Below are 17,204 nucleotides of genomic sequence, written 5' to 3'. Positions count from 1 at the left end.
TGCATGGTAGGGTCCCACAGCCCCCCAGAAGCTGGGGACACTGAGGTTTCGTCACATCCACCCTTAGGGGCATTTCTCTGTACCACCCACATTGGGGTGCCTGGCAGGGCCTGGGGCCCAATTGTGGGTAGGGGGCCGCCCAGGATCCCCTCAGACCTACAGGGCACTTGGGGGACAGTTACTAGTGTCCTTGATGATGGCACAGGAACTCAAAGACTCCTGCCCCAGACCGAGGGCCAGGCCTTCTTCTCTCTTCCTGCACCCACTGAAGCCCCACAGCTTCCTGGAAATGCAGGGCCCTAGGGGGCTGGGCCTCAGGGCTTTCAGCAGGTCATGGGGGGCTGCCCTACCAGAGGCAGGTGTGGACTGGGAAGGGAGCCAGCACCACCGGGCCTGGGTTTATTTTTTTCTTGCAGGTTTCACTTTTATCAGTGTTCAGGAAAAAGAACAAACTCAACCCAAGAGGTCAACACGTCCTGCGTGAACCCTGTGCTCACCCAGCAAGTGGGAGGCTGTGGCCACATGGGATCCAGCTCTTTGGCCATCCCTGGTCCCCACATCTGGAGCAACTCCCCATTCCCGTGCCCAGGGAACTGCCAGAGAGGCCATGGCCCTGTTGTGGACACAGCCCCGGGGCTGGCTCCAGAGTCCCCCTGCATGCCTGTGCCAGCCGCCCACCCACCTTCGGGGCCTCATGTAGAGACCTACACAATGATTCAAGAACACAGACCCTGCAGGTTTTGTGTGAATGATACAAAAACGTGTATGGGGACTCAAACCCATACTCCTTGCCACAGCCTCAGGCCCCCTGGGCTGCCACTCCGTCCTGCACTTCCCTGACAATGGCCCGGCCTTCTGTAATGTGTTAAGGTCTTTCACACCCCGCAGTCCCTGCAGTCCCATGCCCCAAGTCCACAGCACCTTGTGTTCTCTCCTCTCAACTTCCTCTGGCATCTGATTATTCCTCTACTTGGAGATGTATTGGTGAATACCTCTCCCCAGTTAGGCTTCAGGAGCCACTGCAGAGCCGTGTGTCTGTTTTTGTTTTGTTTTTGTGTGTGTGTGTGTGAGACAGAGTCTCGCTCTGTCGCCCAGGCTGGAGTCCAGTGGCACAATCACCGCTCACTGTCACCTCCACCTCCCAGGTTCAAGCAATTCTTGTGCCTCAGCCCCTCAAGTAGCTGGGATTACAGGCATGCGCCACCACACCCGGCTAATTTTTGTATTTTTAGTACAGGTGGGGTTTCACCATATTGCCCAGGCTGGTCTCGAACTCCAGGTCTCAAGTGATCTGCTCGCCTCAGCCTGCCAAAGTGCTGGCATTACAGGCGTGAGCCACCGCGCCTGGCCTTTTTTTTTTTTTTTTTTTTTCGAGACAGGGTCTTATTCTGTCCCCAGCAGTGGCATGATCACAGCTCACTGTAGCCTCGACCTCCCTGGCTCAAACTATTCTCTCACCTCAGCCTCTTGAGTAGCTGGGACTATAGGCACACGCCACCACACCCAGCTAATTTTTGTATTTTCTGTAGAGACGGGGTTTCATCATGTTGCAAGCTGGTCTTGAACTCCTGGGCTCAAGCAATCTACCTACCTTGGCCTTCCAAAGTGCTGGGATTACAGGTGTGTGCCACCACGCCCAGCCTCATGTCTGTCTTGTTTATCACCTAGACCCAGGCCTGGCCCTGGGTCCCTCCCTGGAGTGGCCCTGGCCACAGAGTCCCTGTGTGGCTCTGGACAAGCCCCTTTCCCTCTCTGAGCCTCAGTGTGCCATTAAAATCCTGACGGGAGCAGCGGCCAGGGCTCCTTGTGGGGTCTCCCAGGAGCTGGATACCCGGGAAAGCTGATGAGCTCACACAATCATAGGCACGTGATACAGCAGCGGGCACCAGCAGGCGCTTACCAAATGTTAGTTCTCCTCCCTCTGCCCCCAGGGGCCTGTAGTTTAGGAACAGCCTCACAACCTCAAGCAAACAGTTTGCCTTCTGCAGCATAGGTTCACCCATGGCACCCCAAGCCTGGCTTCCACTCCCTTCTCCCCAGAAGCCAGGGAGCTCAGGAAGCATGGCTGGCCGTGTGTCCGTGGCCACCATGCACCCAGGGCTTCCTCTGTGCCCCTGCTTGCTTCCCACGATAATCTTAAGGGGTAAGCATTTGAGGGCTCACTTCACAGAAGAAACTGAGGCCATGGGTTACGGAGGCAGAGGGCTGATAAATGGGGAAGCTGAAGCTGGAGCCAGGCTGTCTGAACACAGAGTTCATGCACCTAGCATTTTAATGCTCTTCCACCCAGAGACAGGGGCCCCTACATTTGCCCTGAGCTCCCCTGCAGACCCACACTCCTAGCCTCCCTCTGTGAGCATGTGCCCCGGGGGCTGCCCTGCAGTCTGGCTGGCCGGGTGGCTGCTTGGAACCTTTGGTCAAAGCCAGGCCCAAAGTTCAGCCCTGGGTCAGGTCCCTGGTGTGGACTCCTCAGAAAGATGGGGGGAAGGGCCTGGGTTCTGGGCTCCATGAGGCTTGCTTGGGTAGTGGGGAACTGAGGTGCCACATCTGAGCCATGGGCCAACTCCTGTGGCCACAGTACACGTCAGCTGGATGCGTGAGTGGGTGGGCCCGGCGTGCGTGCACGGGTACGCAGGTGTTCCCATGAAGGTAAACAGTCACAGCCTCCAGTCCCGCCGCCTCCTGTCCACTCTCCACACAGCGTCAAGATTTTTCTAGCACTTACGTCAGCCCTCATCACTCCCCTGCTTAGAAGCTTCGTGGCTGCCCACTGCCTCAGAACAAAGCCCAGGAGTCCCCCCTTGGCCTGGACTCATCCTCCCTTCCCTCATCTGCCCACGCACAGCCAGTCACCCAGCCCATCCCATGCCAGGCCAGTGTCTAGCACCTTCCAGGTCACGGCCACAGCCCTGCTCCCTGCCTGCCCCTATGCCGCTGTATCCCCCTACTCCCTGCCCTCACTCACCCTGGGGCATAGGGAGCCTTGGGCTCGGCCTTGATGGGGGGCCCGGCGCCCACCGGGAAGGGCTTGGGGGCAGCGCCCATGCCGTTGTTGTTGTTGCAGTTCAGCGGGGTACCGTAGCTTGGGGGTGGGAGGGGACCATGGCGCCCCGGGGAGGGTCCACCCCCAGGGGGGCTCAGGTGGTGGACCCCGCTGGAGCCGGGCATCGCGGGCTGCCCATGGGAGTAGGAGGCCGAGCTGGCTGGAGCAGAGATGTCAGGGAAGCAGCTGCGGGGAAGGGGGCGCGGCTCAGCTCCAGCCAGGACCCCAGCCCCAGCAGGGAAGTAGCCGCCCCCCTCCCCGCAGGGAACTATGGAGATTTCGGAGGAGTCAGTGGCTGGGAAGGGACGAGGAGCAGCTTTCAGAGGTGGGACCACAGCAGATCCCAGGTCTGGCCCTCAGACCTCCCTGGTGACAGAAGGGAGGGGAAGGGCTACGGGCTGCGTGGGTGCAGGCCGGGCAAGAGGGCCACTCACAGGTCGGAGGCATCCTCCTTGCTGATGTACTCCTCCAGGATGCTGGTGTCTATGTTGGAGGGCTCCAGGGCACCGTTGATGTCGTGGCCTGCAGGGCAGGAGAGGTGGGCTAGGGAAGGGGCCCAGCTCCCTGCAGACCCTGGGCTTCCAGGCCCAGCCCTCCATCCCTGCCCAGGCTGGCCCTCCAAAACAGATGTCCCTGCTCCTTCCCACCCAGGTATCCATGTGGGGGCCGGCTCTCACCCTCCACTGCCTGGCACCCCTCCAGGAAGCACTGATAATGCCCCCGCCCCACCACAAGGCCACCTTGAATCTCAGAGGAGGAGAGGGGCCCAGGGCATGGATCTGGGTACAGAGAGGCCGATCTTGCCATGCCCCTTTCTAGCTGTGTGACAGGGAGCAAGTCCTTTCCGCTCATCTGTCAAATGGGGTCACTGTGCCTCTGTCTTATGGGGTGCCGTGAGGCACAAATGAGGTGCTTACTGAGTCGAGATCCCCGTGGGTGCCCACTGCCCTCGATGGGATGGCTTGGACCCAACAGGCACTGTCCTGCCCTGTCCTCCAGGGGTCAGTCCAGATGGCCCAGCTCCAGGCACACAGGGGCATGAGGCCTGGCTGAGTGGGACCATATATCCTGGGGGCCCACAGGGCTGTGGGAGCCTCCTGCACCCAGGCCTTGGCTGCGGGGGGGGGGGGGGGGGGGGGGGGAGTGGGGATCAGAATCAGGAGAGCTCCCTGCACCCTCATTGGATATGCCCATCACCCTCTGGGGCACAGGCTGGGGAACTTAGCCCCCTTTTTCCAGAGGAGGCAGAAGCTTAGAGAAGGAAGGTCTTGCCCCGGCCTCCCAGCAGGGGATGATGGCCGCCAGAGCTCCACTCCTCTGCCTGCCGCCCTCTCCTGGGCCCTCTGCGCTGGCCCCGGCCCCACCAAGGGGAGGGGCCCCTAGAGGAAAGGCAGCCAGGGCTCTTGGGCATCATGAGGGAGGACGGGGGAGGTGCCGGCCTTTCCCCTCCCAGGGTCACCTTGCAGGGGGAGCCAGAGGGCGGGGTGATAAGGGGGCTGACGTGGGAGATGCGTCAACCCTGATAATGGAGGACAGCCCCACCCACACGGCTGACCCAGGCTGGCCAGCCCCACTGAGGCAGGAGGGCCCCTCCCACAGGCCTCTGGAGCCTGAGTCTGGGGTCTGCCCTTTCCTGTTGAGCTCAGACAGGTCCAGGAACAAATCCTGGCTCAGCCACTCCCTGCTGAGTGACCCTGGGCAGGTGACATGCACTCTCTGCACCTCAGTCTCCTCATTCATGCAATGGGGACATGTACAGCTGTGGCTTCACGGGGCTGTTTTGAGTATGAAACGAGATGAGGTGTGTGAAGTGCCGGCCACTTAGTGGGTGCTCGGCGGTCGGAATAGCCGTCCTCACTTCCCAGCCCCAGAGCCCTGGGGTCCCCGGGAGCCCCCCGCCCAGGCCCCTCCCTGGCCTCACCCGGCATTTCAAGAATGCTGAGCCCCGCTTAGGTGATTAATGAGCGGCTAAGCCCTCCTAGGAGTCACGCGCTGCCTGCGACAGGCCAGGGCCCTCCTGCTGACCCCCACCCCCAGCTCGCCCAGCTAGGAACAAGGGACACCCACCACGCACCACCAATGGCCATCCAGGGCAGTGCGGCCAGGGCAAGAGCAGCTTCTCGAGCTGGGCGTGGCGAGTCTGCGTGCCTGGGTTCCAGGACCCTGCCTCTGCTCAGGCCCTACCCTGCCGTAACCATGGGTCCCATTTATTGAGTGCCTACTGTGTGCCAGGCACTGTGTGAGTCAAATACATTAATAATCACAGGAGTTTCTTTACTTTTTCTTTTTTTTTTTTGAGACGGACTCTTGCTGGGTCTCCCAGGCTGGAGTGCAGTGGTGCAATCTTGGTTCACTGCAACTGCCACCTCCCAGGTTCCAGCGATTCTCCCACCTCAGCCTCCCGAGTAGCTGGGATTACAGGCGCCCGCCACCACACACGGCTAATTTTTTGTATTTTTAGTAGAGATGGGGTTTCACCATGTTGGCCAGGCTGGTCTCGAACTCCTGACCTCAGGTGATCTGCCTGCCTCAGCCTCCCAAAGTGCTGGGATTACAGGCGTGAGCCACCGCACCCGGCCTAATCACAGGAGTTTCTTATGCGCGAGGCATCCTGCAGGCTCTTCACCTGCGGTGTGTTACTCAATCCTCCCAGCCCAGAATGGTGACCATGACAGAGACAGTGACTTGACAGTGGCTCATAGTGAGTATCTCCCAGTGCTTCTCAACTCATCATGGTGATGATGACAAAGACAGTGGCAGTGACAGTGACTGCAGCTCACACTGACTGCCTACCAGGCCCGGCACAATTCTAAGTGCTTTATGTATTTTCCCTCTCTAAACAGTGGGGATATTCAGACAGGTAACATGATCACCATCCCCACTGTTCAGAGAGGTCAAGTCTCTTACCCAAGGCAACACAGCAAGGAGGATTCCAGCCAGGTGCAGGGGCCTGACTCCAAGGGGGAGAGTGTGGCTGGCGGTTGCTGTGCCTTCCCCACCCCACCTGGAGAGTCGCCCCCACCCTGACCGCTGAAGCTGCAAGTTTTTGAGCCTGAACTTGGAATCTATAGTGAATGATGGGCTGATGCAGTCATGGTGTTGCTATTTATAACAGACCCAGCCCCCTCCTCTCCTGGCCAGGAGCACTCCTAATCACCCCTAATCCTCCTGCCCACCTCCCTCGGGATAGGGGGCCTCAGGCAGAGGCATCCTGGGAGACCCTAACGAGAACCAGATGTGCTTTGGGGGAGGAGGGACCCTCCCGTGCCAGGGTCCGGGCGGACGGAGGAAGGAGGTGGGAGGAGGAAGCTGATGGGGCAGCGTTGGGGGGAGGCCAGTGGGTGGGGAAGAAGTTTGAGGGTTGGGGGCTCGGAGGGCCTCCTGAGGAACGCTGACCCCACACCTTCTCCTGGAAGCCCTGGAGGCCGCGTCATCTCTTCCCCACGCCGCTCGGCCCCCAGCCTGCCCATGAACCACACTGGAGATTTCTAACAGACATTCCAGGTGGACAAGACGAGGGTGGGGGCTTACCAAAGCCCAGGGATTGCTGAGGCTGGGATAGAGCCCCCAAGAACCCAGGACGGGGGCAGGGTCCCATGGGCACACTCTTGGGAGCGCCCCTCCCCACTGCTCCCAACAGAGCCCCAGAACATCACTGGAGCCCAACCAGGGGTACCTGCCAGGCAGAAAGCAGAACATGGGCCATATGGCTCATTCTGATCCTCAAGACCTCTCTGAGAGAAGGGAAGTCGGGCCCGCCAGAGGCTGCCCGAGGCTGCCCAGGGCCCAATAACCTGAAAACAGCACCATGAGCTCACAAACCAGCATCTCTGTCCTTCCCTTCTCAAACCCTTCAACAACTTCCCACTGCTGGGGAGAAATCCGGAGCCCTCTGGCAGTCCAAGGCCTGACATGGTCCCCTGCCTGCCCCCGACAGCCTTTTCTCCTTCCCCAGGTCCCCTGCCTCCCCTCCTCTCCATGGTCAGCCCCTGCCTCCTTTCCATCTTCCATCCCACATCAGGCCTTCACACATGCCGTTCCATGCTGTTCCCTAAGCCTGAGAAAGCCGGGTCCTATTCAGGCTTTAGGTTTTGTCTTAAATGTAAATTCCCCCAAGAGGCCATCTCTGAGTCTCCCATTCTCTTTAGCAGGGGATGGGCAGGGGCGTTGTAATTCCTCATCAGCTCTTTACCTTCCCGCCTACACACACCTCGCTGGGCAGGATGAGTGTCTGTCCACCACCCGCCCACCACCCACAGCTCACTCACCCAGTGGCCACTCTGTGCCCAGCCCTGTGCCATGCACTTTACATGGTTCATCTTGAATTCTCATCCCAACCCTACAAGGTAGGTGATTTTCTTTTTCTTCATTTTACAGACGAGGAAACTGAGGCTCAGAAAGGATGGGCATGTGCCCATAGCTTACAGGGGCAGGCGCTGGGCTATGAGCGCTGCCCTGTTCTGTCTCTCTCGGATACAGTATCCCAGCACATAGCAGGCACCCAGGAAATGTTCACGGAGTGGATGAGCCAAGTGGCCAGCGAGGGACCTCGGCCAGGCCATGCTATGGCCAGGGCCGGGGCTACCTGGGGCCCCTCCAGGTCCTGCCCCTGCCCTGCTGAGCTGTGTGCCTCACCTGCTCCTCATTAATTAGGCCCTTTATTACCTGCCTGGAACAGGAACCAGACACTGCCCCTTCCCAGGAAGGCTGCGATCCAGACTATGGGAAGGCAGCCCCCTCCCCTCCCCTCCGCTCTTCTCTCCTCATCTCCTTAAGTCCACCCAGCTGGCCAGGAAAAGAACCGAGGGCACCCAAGCCAGGTGCAGGATGAGAGCAGGCAGGGGCCCAGGTGGTCCCTCCACCCAGGACCCCTCCCTTCCGCCCCTCCTTGTGCTCATGTGCCCCCCCACCCGCCCCCCACCAGCTGTGGCCGTTGGCTGAGTCTCGGCCATTGTCCCAGGGAACGGGGGAGGGTGGGGACACGGCACAGTGGGAGGCTTGTGCCCTGCCCACCCCCTCCCCTGCCCCGTCAATGGGGCACTTGTCAATTCATGCCCCAAACATGGCGGAAATCCCGTCAGCCACGTGGCTGTGGGTAGGGTGGGCCGGGGCCCGAGGATGCTGGCCAGGCTTGGTGGATCTGAACCTGGGGTGCAGAGGACACTAGGGCCCAGGCCTATTTCCGAGAACCCCAGTTGCTCTGAGTGTCCACTCGGGGCATCTGAACCTGAGGAGTGCCCTAGCTTCAGGCAGCAGCTGAGGGCCAGGGTGGTAGCAGTCAAGGGACAGCCCACCTGGGCATAACCACGATGCCCAGAGAGACCCCCAGAGTCAAAGAGGCCTGGTTTCTAACGTGGACTTCCCACTTCATGGCTGTGACCCTCAGCAAGTGACCTGAGCCCTGGCTTCCTTCTCCATCAGATGGAGCACGAATCCCTGCCATGGAGTGAGCCTTAAACGAGGTGACCCCCAGGAGGCCATTTCACAGTCAGGGTGAACCACCCTGTTTCCATCTCTCTTGGGACTCCCATCTCCTTTCCTGCCCTCACGCCCCTGCCCAGGCTGTCCCCTCTCTCCCAGGCCTCTCCGCCTTGCTGCAAACCTGCTCTAGAGACTCTGAGGGACCTCCTCGCCTTCTCCTAAGTCCCTCTGAGGCACGGTCAGCACTCTGCTGCTATTCTTACACATGCACAGCACAGTCCAGCCTCGGGGCCTTGGCCCCAGCCATCCCTTCCAGTGGGTCAGCCTTCTGTGACTGCCTCCCTGCCTGCCCTGGCAGCCCCTCCCCATCGCCCCAGTCACAGAGGGCCCCCAGTGCTGTGGCTCATCTCCCAACCAGTTTACTTGGGGGCAAGGCACAGTGGGCCTCACCTCCTTTGGTTTGGGCTTTCTGTCTTTATTAATATGATCTATAGCCAGGTGAGGTGGCTCACACCTGTAATCCCAGCACTTTGGGAGGCCAAGGTGGGCAGATCACTAGGTCAGGAGTCCGAGACCAGCTTGATCAACATGGTGAAACCCTGCCTCTACTAAAAATACAAAAATTAGCCAGGCATGGTGGCACGTGCCTGTAATCCCAGCTACTCAGGAGGCTGAGGCAGGAGAATCACTTGAACGCGGGAGGCGGAGGTTGCAGTGAGCCGAGATCGTGCCACTACACTCCAGCCTGGGCGACAGAGCGAGACTCTGTCTCAAAAAAAAGATCTATAACTGCTAGCTGTCCTGCTTCAGGCTTCAACTTGTGACCAGAGTCTTCTTAGTCAAAATGCCATCAGGTCAGATGTTTGCTTGTGCAAGCAACCCTTTGCCTCTCTGCATCAAATCTCAGTTAGCTTGGTCCCAGCAGCCACACCTGACAAAGATGGGGCTCTTGAGCCATTTTTCTGTCAGGTTCTTCAATCTGAGTCACAGTAGTCTTTGTTCTCTCCCAACTTCTTATCCAAAATGCAGAAGAACCCCCACAGGCTGCCTACAGATACCCCTCTCTTTTTTTACCTTTTTTTTTTTGAGACAAAGTTTCACTCTGCTGCCCAGGATGGAGTGCAGTGGCACAATCTTGGCTCACTGCAACTTCTGCCTCCTGAGTTCAAGTGATTCTCCCACCTCAGCCTCCCAAGGAGCTGGGATTACAGGTGCCTGCCGCCGCGCCTGGCTAATTGTTGTATTTTTTGTAGAGACAGGATTTCACTATGTTGGCCAGGCTGGTCTCGAACTCCTGACCTCAGGTGATCCACCTGCCTGGGCCTCCCAAAGTGCTGGGATTACAGGCATGAGCCACTGGCCCAGCCAGAGAACCCTCTTCTAGGAGACCCAGAATCTTTAGTCACCCTTAGGCTATGGCTATATCCACTCCAAGTCCCCACGAAGCTGCCATCCTGTCCTCAGGTCAACACAAGGCTAAACTCACAGCCCCAAGATGCTCCAAAGCCAGGTCCAATAGCACCGAGGCCAGCAGCTGCTACCTGTCCCTTCTCTCTCCCACAGGGACCAGGGCAGGCAGGCCACCAGGTGCCAGGTAGAGACCCTGCAGCTTGGGGTGGACACAGGTCTCCACCAGCGTCACCTGTACCCATCTGTGCCTACACACCGGTGTGGCCCCACGCAGGCACACTGCCAACACACACACATATACGTAAGGACACACCCCACAGTCAGGTATCCAACTGACATGCGCGTGATCACGTACCACATGCCCCCTACTCACGCATACACAGTACTGACACACACAGTGGCACGCCCCACACACATATCCACACACGTGCACACACCAGCGTTCATCTGTGTGCCTTCATTCATTCAGCAGTTATTTACTGAGCACCTGTTATGTGTCAGGCAAGCATAGTGCCCAGCTTTGGGGCTACAGCAGTGAGCAAGAGGGACAAAAGCCTTGCCCACATGGAGCTGACATTCTAGGGAGCAGAGTCAGATGAGGAGAGCAGCAAAATGCCTAGCATTCTAGAAGGTTCCAGATGGTGGGGACAGCCGGTGCAAAAGCCCTGAGGTACGAGCATGCCTGTGCATGTTCACACCTCAGCACACTTCACAGGTGTATATGCCAGGACACGCATGTACACAAATGCTCACTGACCCGACGGCGGGCCCAGGCCCACAGGCACAGCGTCACATGCGTGGGTTAGGTTAGTGGCCACCCAGGAAGAGCTCCCGCCTCCTCTTCCTCCCTCCAAGCCCCCTCCCCACCTGCTGTCAGACCCTCCCTAAGCAGCCCCACTGACTGAACTCAGTGTCCCAGGTGCAACTTCCCTCCCTAAAGGCAGCCCCCTGCCTCCAAGCTAGCAGGGCAGGGGATGGGGATCCCCTTGCCCCAGCCATGGAGGGAGAAGAGAGGGGAGTGAGGGAGGCCGGAGGGAGACAGGATCCTCAAACTCCACAAAGGAGAGACAGAGGCTGTGGTTGTGCACTCCGGGGACTGCAGGGACCTGGGTCAGCTGGAGGGAGAACTTCCCTCACTGATGTGACCTGGGGCACAGGGAGGACAGAATGTCCGGAGCCCCCTCCATAATCTAGGCCGGCAGGGGGCTCCGGACCCAACTGTACTCCCCACCCAGGGGCTTTGCCCGTCCCCCCTCACTCCAGGCCTTGGCACTCCTGGGGTCTAACTGCTCATGTCATGCAACCTTGACCATGTGAGTGAGGGCTCTGAGGTCTAGAGGTCAAGGAGGCTGCACGGACATCACCTGGCATGGTCACCTGTGCTGGAGCCACCCCTCAGCATGTCAGGAGGAGAGGCCCCTTCCCTGCCCACCCCAGGCTGGCACCCAGCTGAGACCCAGGCTCCAGTCCCAGCTCTGTTGTGGCCACCTTGAGGGAGCCTGACACATCATCGCCTTCCTCTCCTGCCTCACAGTCCCCCTCAGAAATGAGAGGCCATCACCCACGCTTCCACTGCATCCCAGGACTCCAGGAAGACAACGCGCAAAGAGCCTGGGTGCGGCAGATGAAGCCACAATACAGCCAAGCCCCTCCCCCTTGCTGGCAGCAAGAACAGAACCCAAATCTCAGAGGGGGAGGTGGGGAGGGCCCACTGGATGTGCCAGGGACCAAGACCAGGCCATGCTGGGCCAGAGCTGTCATGGTGCAGGCCCTGTGCACAGAACCACAGAACATGCTCAACAAGCCCCCTAAGCTTAGGGGCACTGACCTACCCTGGGGACCAGTAATCTTCAAGGTAGGGTGCAGAACACCTGCCATGGACCCATGGAGTGTTCACTAGGCCAGGCACTATCTTACCTAATCACCCCAGAAACCCTGGAACAGAGATCCTGCCATTACAACTGCATTCCCATGTTACAGATGAGAAAGCAGAGGCACAGCTGTGCCCTGATACAGTCAAGAGAAGGACTGTGGGTAAGCAGGAAAGCTAGGAACAGACCCCAGCTGCCCTCGCTGGCGAATGCACAGAACCATTACATCATCCCACCCTGAGACCCAACCAAGAGGTATCCACACCCGGTGGCAGCAGGGGTGGAGATAGGAGAGGAGGCCCCACATACTCCAGCACCCAAGGCAATGAGAGAAACTGAGGCCCAGGAAGGTGCTAGGTCCCCAGGAAGGTGGGAAGGTAAGGCAGGCTGCCTGGGTAGGGCGGGGCCACCCAGTTAATGATTCAGTTAATAATTTCTGCTCCCAGTTCCTTATCAGGAAGGGCAAAGTCCAAGGGTGGCAGCCAATCAGCAGCTCTGCTGGGCTGTTACCCAGCAGCCTCTGCTGCCAGGGCCCTCCAGTCTGTAACCCCTTGGGAGTTGGTAATTGGGGAGCCAGGCCCCCAGGGAAAAGGCCATTCTGCCCTCAAATGCCCTCCTTGGCTCTATTTAAGACCCCAAGGAGCACTCTGTCCAGCCTTCCAGTCTCAGGAGAGTCCCTGAGGCCAAAGGGTTGGTAACTGCCTGCTTCTCACCCCTGCACTGACCCCAGGCCCTCCAGAGAGGTGCTTTCTGGGGTGCGTCCCCCACCCCCGCTGCCTGTGTTCACATACCCATTGTTGTCTCCATTGACCCTGAGAACACTTCCTGCCCACCCCCACCCCTGCCCTGCACTGGGTGCTGGGGACATGGGGATGAGTCAGACCCCCCACTACCATTTCCTCCCCTGCCTGGGCTCAGGGCCTGGGGTGGGTCTGGCAATCAGCTCCATGCACTGGGGCTAGGACAGGAGTCCTCAGGGGGGCTCTGGATGGACCCAGGAGGCAGGTCCTCTTCCTGGGAGTCAGGGGTCAGGAAACCCTGTGCCTGGCCACCCTTCCCATCTACTTACTCCCTGGGTGCACCAGGGACAGACAGAGACACACAGGCTGACACGGCCACAGTGCCACCCCCATCACAAAGCCCAGCTCAGCCCCTGGATTCCTGTCCAGGTGGGGGTCCTCTCTTCCAAATCGTCAGGTAGTCTCTACCTGGGACCTCCTCCTGCCCTCTGGAGGCAGAGATGTTGGTCCCTGACAGGTAGCACCCCCACCCCAAGGCACTGGTGGCAGAGTAGGGAGCTAGGGGCTAGGTGTCCACTCTGGCTAACTCTGGCCAACTCCCTTCTCTCTGAGCCTCAGCCAGCGCCATTCCCCTCCCCTCACCCATCCCACAGCCGGGAAGGGTGGCTTTCAAACCAGTATCCTGGTGCTCGGGGGGCTGTGAGGAGCCCAGCCCCCATTATCAACTGTATCTGTCCTATCAGGAGACTATGAGTTTGTTTGATGGTTAAAAAATCACATTGGAAGCCCCTGCTCTGGTCCAACCCACTTACTTACCCTGGGAGGGGAATGAGGCCAGAGAAGGAAGTCACCAGTCCAGGCCACCCATCAGCTCCAGAAGGGGTGAAATCCCAGGCCTCCCTCCTCCAGCCCTGGTAGGGCTCCAGAGGCCGGGCAGAGGCCCACTAAACTCCAAGTGGTCTTTCCAGCACCTGCTGGAAGGCAACTTCCCTCCATCCTCCAAGGCTCCCTGCACACCCACCTGCTTTCTAGGGGGCACTGGCTGCTCACTCGAGCCTGATGTGCCCCTAGAATCTGGGGCCAGCAGGCACCCCTTCCAGGCTCAGCCATTCATACTCTAACATGTCTCTCCTCCCCAGGGCTGGGCAGTGAGCTTCTTCAGAGCTGAGGTTCTTCTCTGCCACCCCGTCCTGTCTTGCAGGTGAGGAAAAAGGATTTAAAGAGGGCAAGAGCTCTTTGGGGGTTCCCTGCCAGGCACAGACAGTCACCCCACTCTCAGTGGTCCAGCCTGCACCAGAACTCTGAAGTCCTGGCAGGATTCTCAGATGCTGCCCTGTCCTGTGCCTGCCCTGGCTCTGGAGTCCAAAGCCCCCTTACACTGTGGCCCGGTTACCTGCTGGAAGCCAGTGCATCCTGCCCGGTGGGTCCCCTTTCTGCAGGCCCTGTGCCCGCCGATCTGGGCTGCCTTGCCTCTCTCTAGGGGATTAGCCGGGCGGTCACGGGGGCCCGGCTGTACCAGCCTCGAGGGGGCCGCCCTGTCCCGGCCTCCCACCTGAGGTCCAAAGCGCCTTAGCCCCCAGCCCACCACCGGCACAGGGCAGGACCTAGCACCTATGCTTGGTGTGCCCAGGGAGGGGCACCACGTCAGGTGAGTGGGCGTGCTGTGATGCAGCCCCTTCAGTAAAACCCTTTCCCAGCCTCCCAGCCCAGAGCCAAGAGCACAGGGTCTGCTACCCACTGTCCAGAGGGATAACCAAGGCCAAGTGGGGACCAGGATGAGAGCTCAGGTGTCCCCAGCCCCAGCCCCAAGTGTGACAGCACTCAAGAGTGATGCAGCCACGGCTCAAAAGCACAGCTTCCCGCTCCCTCGCACTTCACACTCACACTCACAAGCACACCAGGCCCTGCTGCTCCCAGGCCTTCTCTCACACCTACAGTGGGTCCCCCACATGGGCCTTCCCCTCCCAAGTGGCCTGCAGACCCTAGCCCTCAGGGCCCACCCACACCTTCCCCCATTGCAGGGGCTGGGAGCTGTTTCCAGCCCAGCCCTCCTAGGCGGGCAGCCTCACACCCCTCCCCTGCTCCCCACAGACATTCTTGAGTCTCCTCTTATCTCTCTGGAGGGAGCAGCACAGCCTCCCCCCTCCAGGCTGCTGCATGGCTAAGCCGTGGCGTCAGCCCCCGCCCCCCAACCCATGGTCAGGAGGGAGCCAGGGAGTCCAGGCCAGCCAGACCCACCCCTCTGCTCTCTGTCCGGGCCCAGCGTCCTGGGGCAGGCAGTGTGGAGGTCAAGGGAGCCTGGCCTACGGGTCCTCTGGGTACCTAGCAGGCTCAAGGCACCCCAGACAGTAACCCAAGCAAGCACGAATGTTTGGTCCCCTCTTCCCCGAAGGTCTCAAACTGCGTCAGGCTCCTCGAGAGCTCCAATGGATCAAGTGTCTGGGGAGAGCCAGAGCCCTGGGAGAGATGCGGGGCTGCCTAAGACCCTCAGGTGGCCCAGCTGACGCAGAGTCAAGCATTCAATCTAGTCCAAGCCTGAATTCTTGGGGTCCGGGTCTGTGGGGTGTCCAGAATCCTGGACTGGGATGACTGAGGCTTGGGGGTGCCCCTGCCTGGGCTGCTCAGCCAGCAGGTGTGAACAAGGGTTCCTGCCTCCCAAGTCACAGAGGGAGAGAAACTGAGGCACCAGAAGACCTGCTTCTCTCCTCCACAGGACTCCACAGGAATCTGGGTCTTGAAACTTGGGCCTTGGTTCCCTGCCCTGTAGCCCTGATAGGTTCACACATGAAGGGAAGGTTCTCAATGCATGAAGGAGCAGGATGTGGCCTTAGGGACTAGAGGGAGCTCGGGGCAGGGGCTGGGCTCGCTACATTGGTAGACAGGGGCACAAAAGGGGGCCAAAGGGTCTGGCTAGATGTTCCAGGGAGGTTCTGAGAAGTGGAGTGGGCTGGGAGGCGTCAGCCTGAACTTCCCCTCCCCCTCCCACTGCCGTCCCATCCCTCCAGAACCCAGCACCAGGAGGAGTGGTGGCCCTGTCGCAGGGGCAGGGGCTGTCCAGGAAAAGACAGGGAGTTGGTTAGATGTAGGAACAGACCTCCAAAACCAATGTACAGGTGGGGGCAGAAGAAGACATTATGGGGTGTATGTCAATTCCACCCCTGAGGGCTCCTTTCAGGGTCAAGGGGGGGTGAGGTCACTCTTTCAGGGGGCGAGGTCAGAGAGGCACAGCTCCAGGGTTGGGGGGACATAGTGCTGAGGAGCCTCAGAGGGCTGGTGGGATGCAGTTCACAGCACTAGAAGGGTCCCAGAGAGCAGAGGTGACCGGTGGCAGGGATGTCAGCTTCAAGAAGGTTCCAGCCCTAGGAGAGCATGCTAGGGAGGGGGGTCCCAGCCCCAAACAGGAGAGGAGTCACTAGGGGCAGCATTGTGGAAAGCAGGTGGCAGTCTCCAAGGGGGTCCGGTCTCAAAAGTGGTCCTACCCTCATGGAAGCACAGTGGGGAGGTCCCAGCTCCTAGAAGTCAGGGGGGATGGCGCCAACCTGAAGGGCACACAGGGGGTCTTGGTCTCTAGGCGGGGGCCACAGATTCTGGGAAGCAGGCTGGGGTCCAGCCTCAAGAGGTATGGAAGGTCCTAGAAGGCACGCTGGGGGTCTGGGCCTTGAAGGGAGTTCTATCCCGCTTGGGATTCTGGGGAAGCACAGTAGAGGGTCCCCAGACTCGGGAAGTTTGCTGGGGGCGGGAGTGTCACAATTTAGGGAAAGTTCCGGGTCCTGGAAGGCTCAAAGGAGTCCGGACCTGGAAGGGGACACAGTCCCAAGGAAGCTGCGAGTTGAGGAGCGGGGAGGGGGAGCCCAACTTCAGCGGCGGTGGGTGGTAACCGTCAGAGGACTCCCAGCCCTGGGAGCCTGTCTCGGCGGGCTGGTGCCAGCCTGAAGGAGGGCCCCAGCCAGAGGAGGCGGAAACACAGCGGCGGTCCCCAGACTCCGGAGAGATCAGCCGGGGGTTCCCAGCGCCAGAGGGTCGCCGCCGCCAGCCCGCGGTCTCTCACCTTCGAAGAAGCGCTGCAGCGCCTCCGTCTCGTCCACCACCTCCATGTCCCGCCTGCCCGGCGCACACTCCGGCCGCGGCCCCGCTACAGCCCGGCCCGGGGGCGCGGCATCGCCGGCGCGGCCCGCGCGACAGTCCCGGCTGGGCTTCGGCTGCGGTCCCGCCCGGTCCGCCGCCGCGCTCGTCCCCCGCGCGGTCCTGGCCCGGCCCCTGCCCGCCCCACGCGCCCCGCCCGCCGCGCCCAGCGCCCCCTGCCGGCCCGCGCCGCGCCCAGCCCGGCCGCGGGCACCACGCCCCCGACTCCTGCAGGCGGCGCTCAGCGCTGGGCCGTCCTAGGCTTGCGGGGCGCGGGGCCTTCCCGGATCGGGGTGGCGCGGGGTAGTCCCAGGTTTGCGGGGCGCGGGGCCGTCTCGGGCCGGAGGAGCGGGACCATCCCAGGTTTGCGGGGCGTTGGGCCTTCCCGGGTCGGGGTAGGAGCGAAGGGCCGCCTGGCCTCTGTGGGGTCGGGACGGGAATGGTGTGCCCTCGCCGTCCTCGCCTTCGTCTTGCACAGGACAAGATGTCACGATTCCGCATCTAAACCTCAGAGGCAGCCCCCATCCCTCTCGTTAGCCACCCACCCAGCTCAGCAACAATAACAACCCGCATTTAGGGAACGTGTGTTATATGCCA

At 60.4% G+C, this 17,204-nt stretch overlaps 1 protein-coding gene and 1 long non-coding RNA gene across 9 annotated transcripts in view; one reads left to right on the top strand and one right to left on the bottom strand.

Annotated features, from left to right (window-relative positions):
• The window catches only part of MYRF (myelin regulatory factor), a 35,998-nt gene extending 19,312 nt beyond the window's left edge, over positions 1–16,686 (bottom strand). For 6 of the 8 annotated variants that reach the window (XM_032153046.2, XM_032153048.2, XM_032153049.2 and 3 more), the window contains exons 1-3: positions 16,534–16,679; positions 3,478–3,565; positions 2,966–3,229 (exon numbers count right to left, since the gene is read on the bottom strand). In XM_032153046.2, the coding sequence (XP_032008937.1) occupies positions 2,966–3,229; positions 3,478–3,565; positions 16,534–16,579 (398 nt within the window). In that variant the 5' untranslated portion in view covers positions 16,580–16,679. Of the gene's footprint in view, positions 1–2,965; positions 3,230–3,477; positions 3,566–16,533 lie in introns of all 8 variants that reach the window. The other 2 variants (XM_032153047.2, XM_032153053.2) reach the window with 2 other exon arrangements.
• Positions 11,555–15,292, top strand: LOC116468864 (uncharacterized). Its single transcript, XR_004248157.2, has 4 exons — positions 11,555–11,729; positions 11,855–12,122; positions 13,625–13,686; positions 14,878–15,292. It is a non-coding gene; the product is annotated as an uncharacterized LOC116468864 (long non-coding RNA).
• Positions 16,687–17,204: the final 518 nt, after the last annotated feature.

The sequence above is a fragment of the Hylobates moloch genome, unplaced genomic scaffold, assembly GCF_009828535.3.
Source record: "Hylobates moloch isolate HMO894 unplaced genomic scaffold, HMol_V3 SCAFFOLD_5, whole genome shotgun sequence".
In the NCBI taxonomy this organism is placed as follows: Eukaryota; Metazoa; Chordata; class Mammalia; order Primates; family Hylobatidae; genus Hylobates; species Hylobates moloch.
The sequence above is the reverse complement of the archived record's forward strand: the minus strand, read 5'-3'. Positions and strand labels throughout refer to the sequence as shown.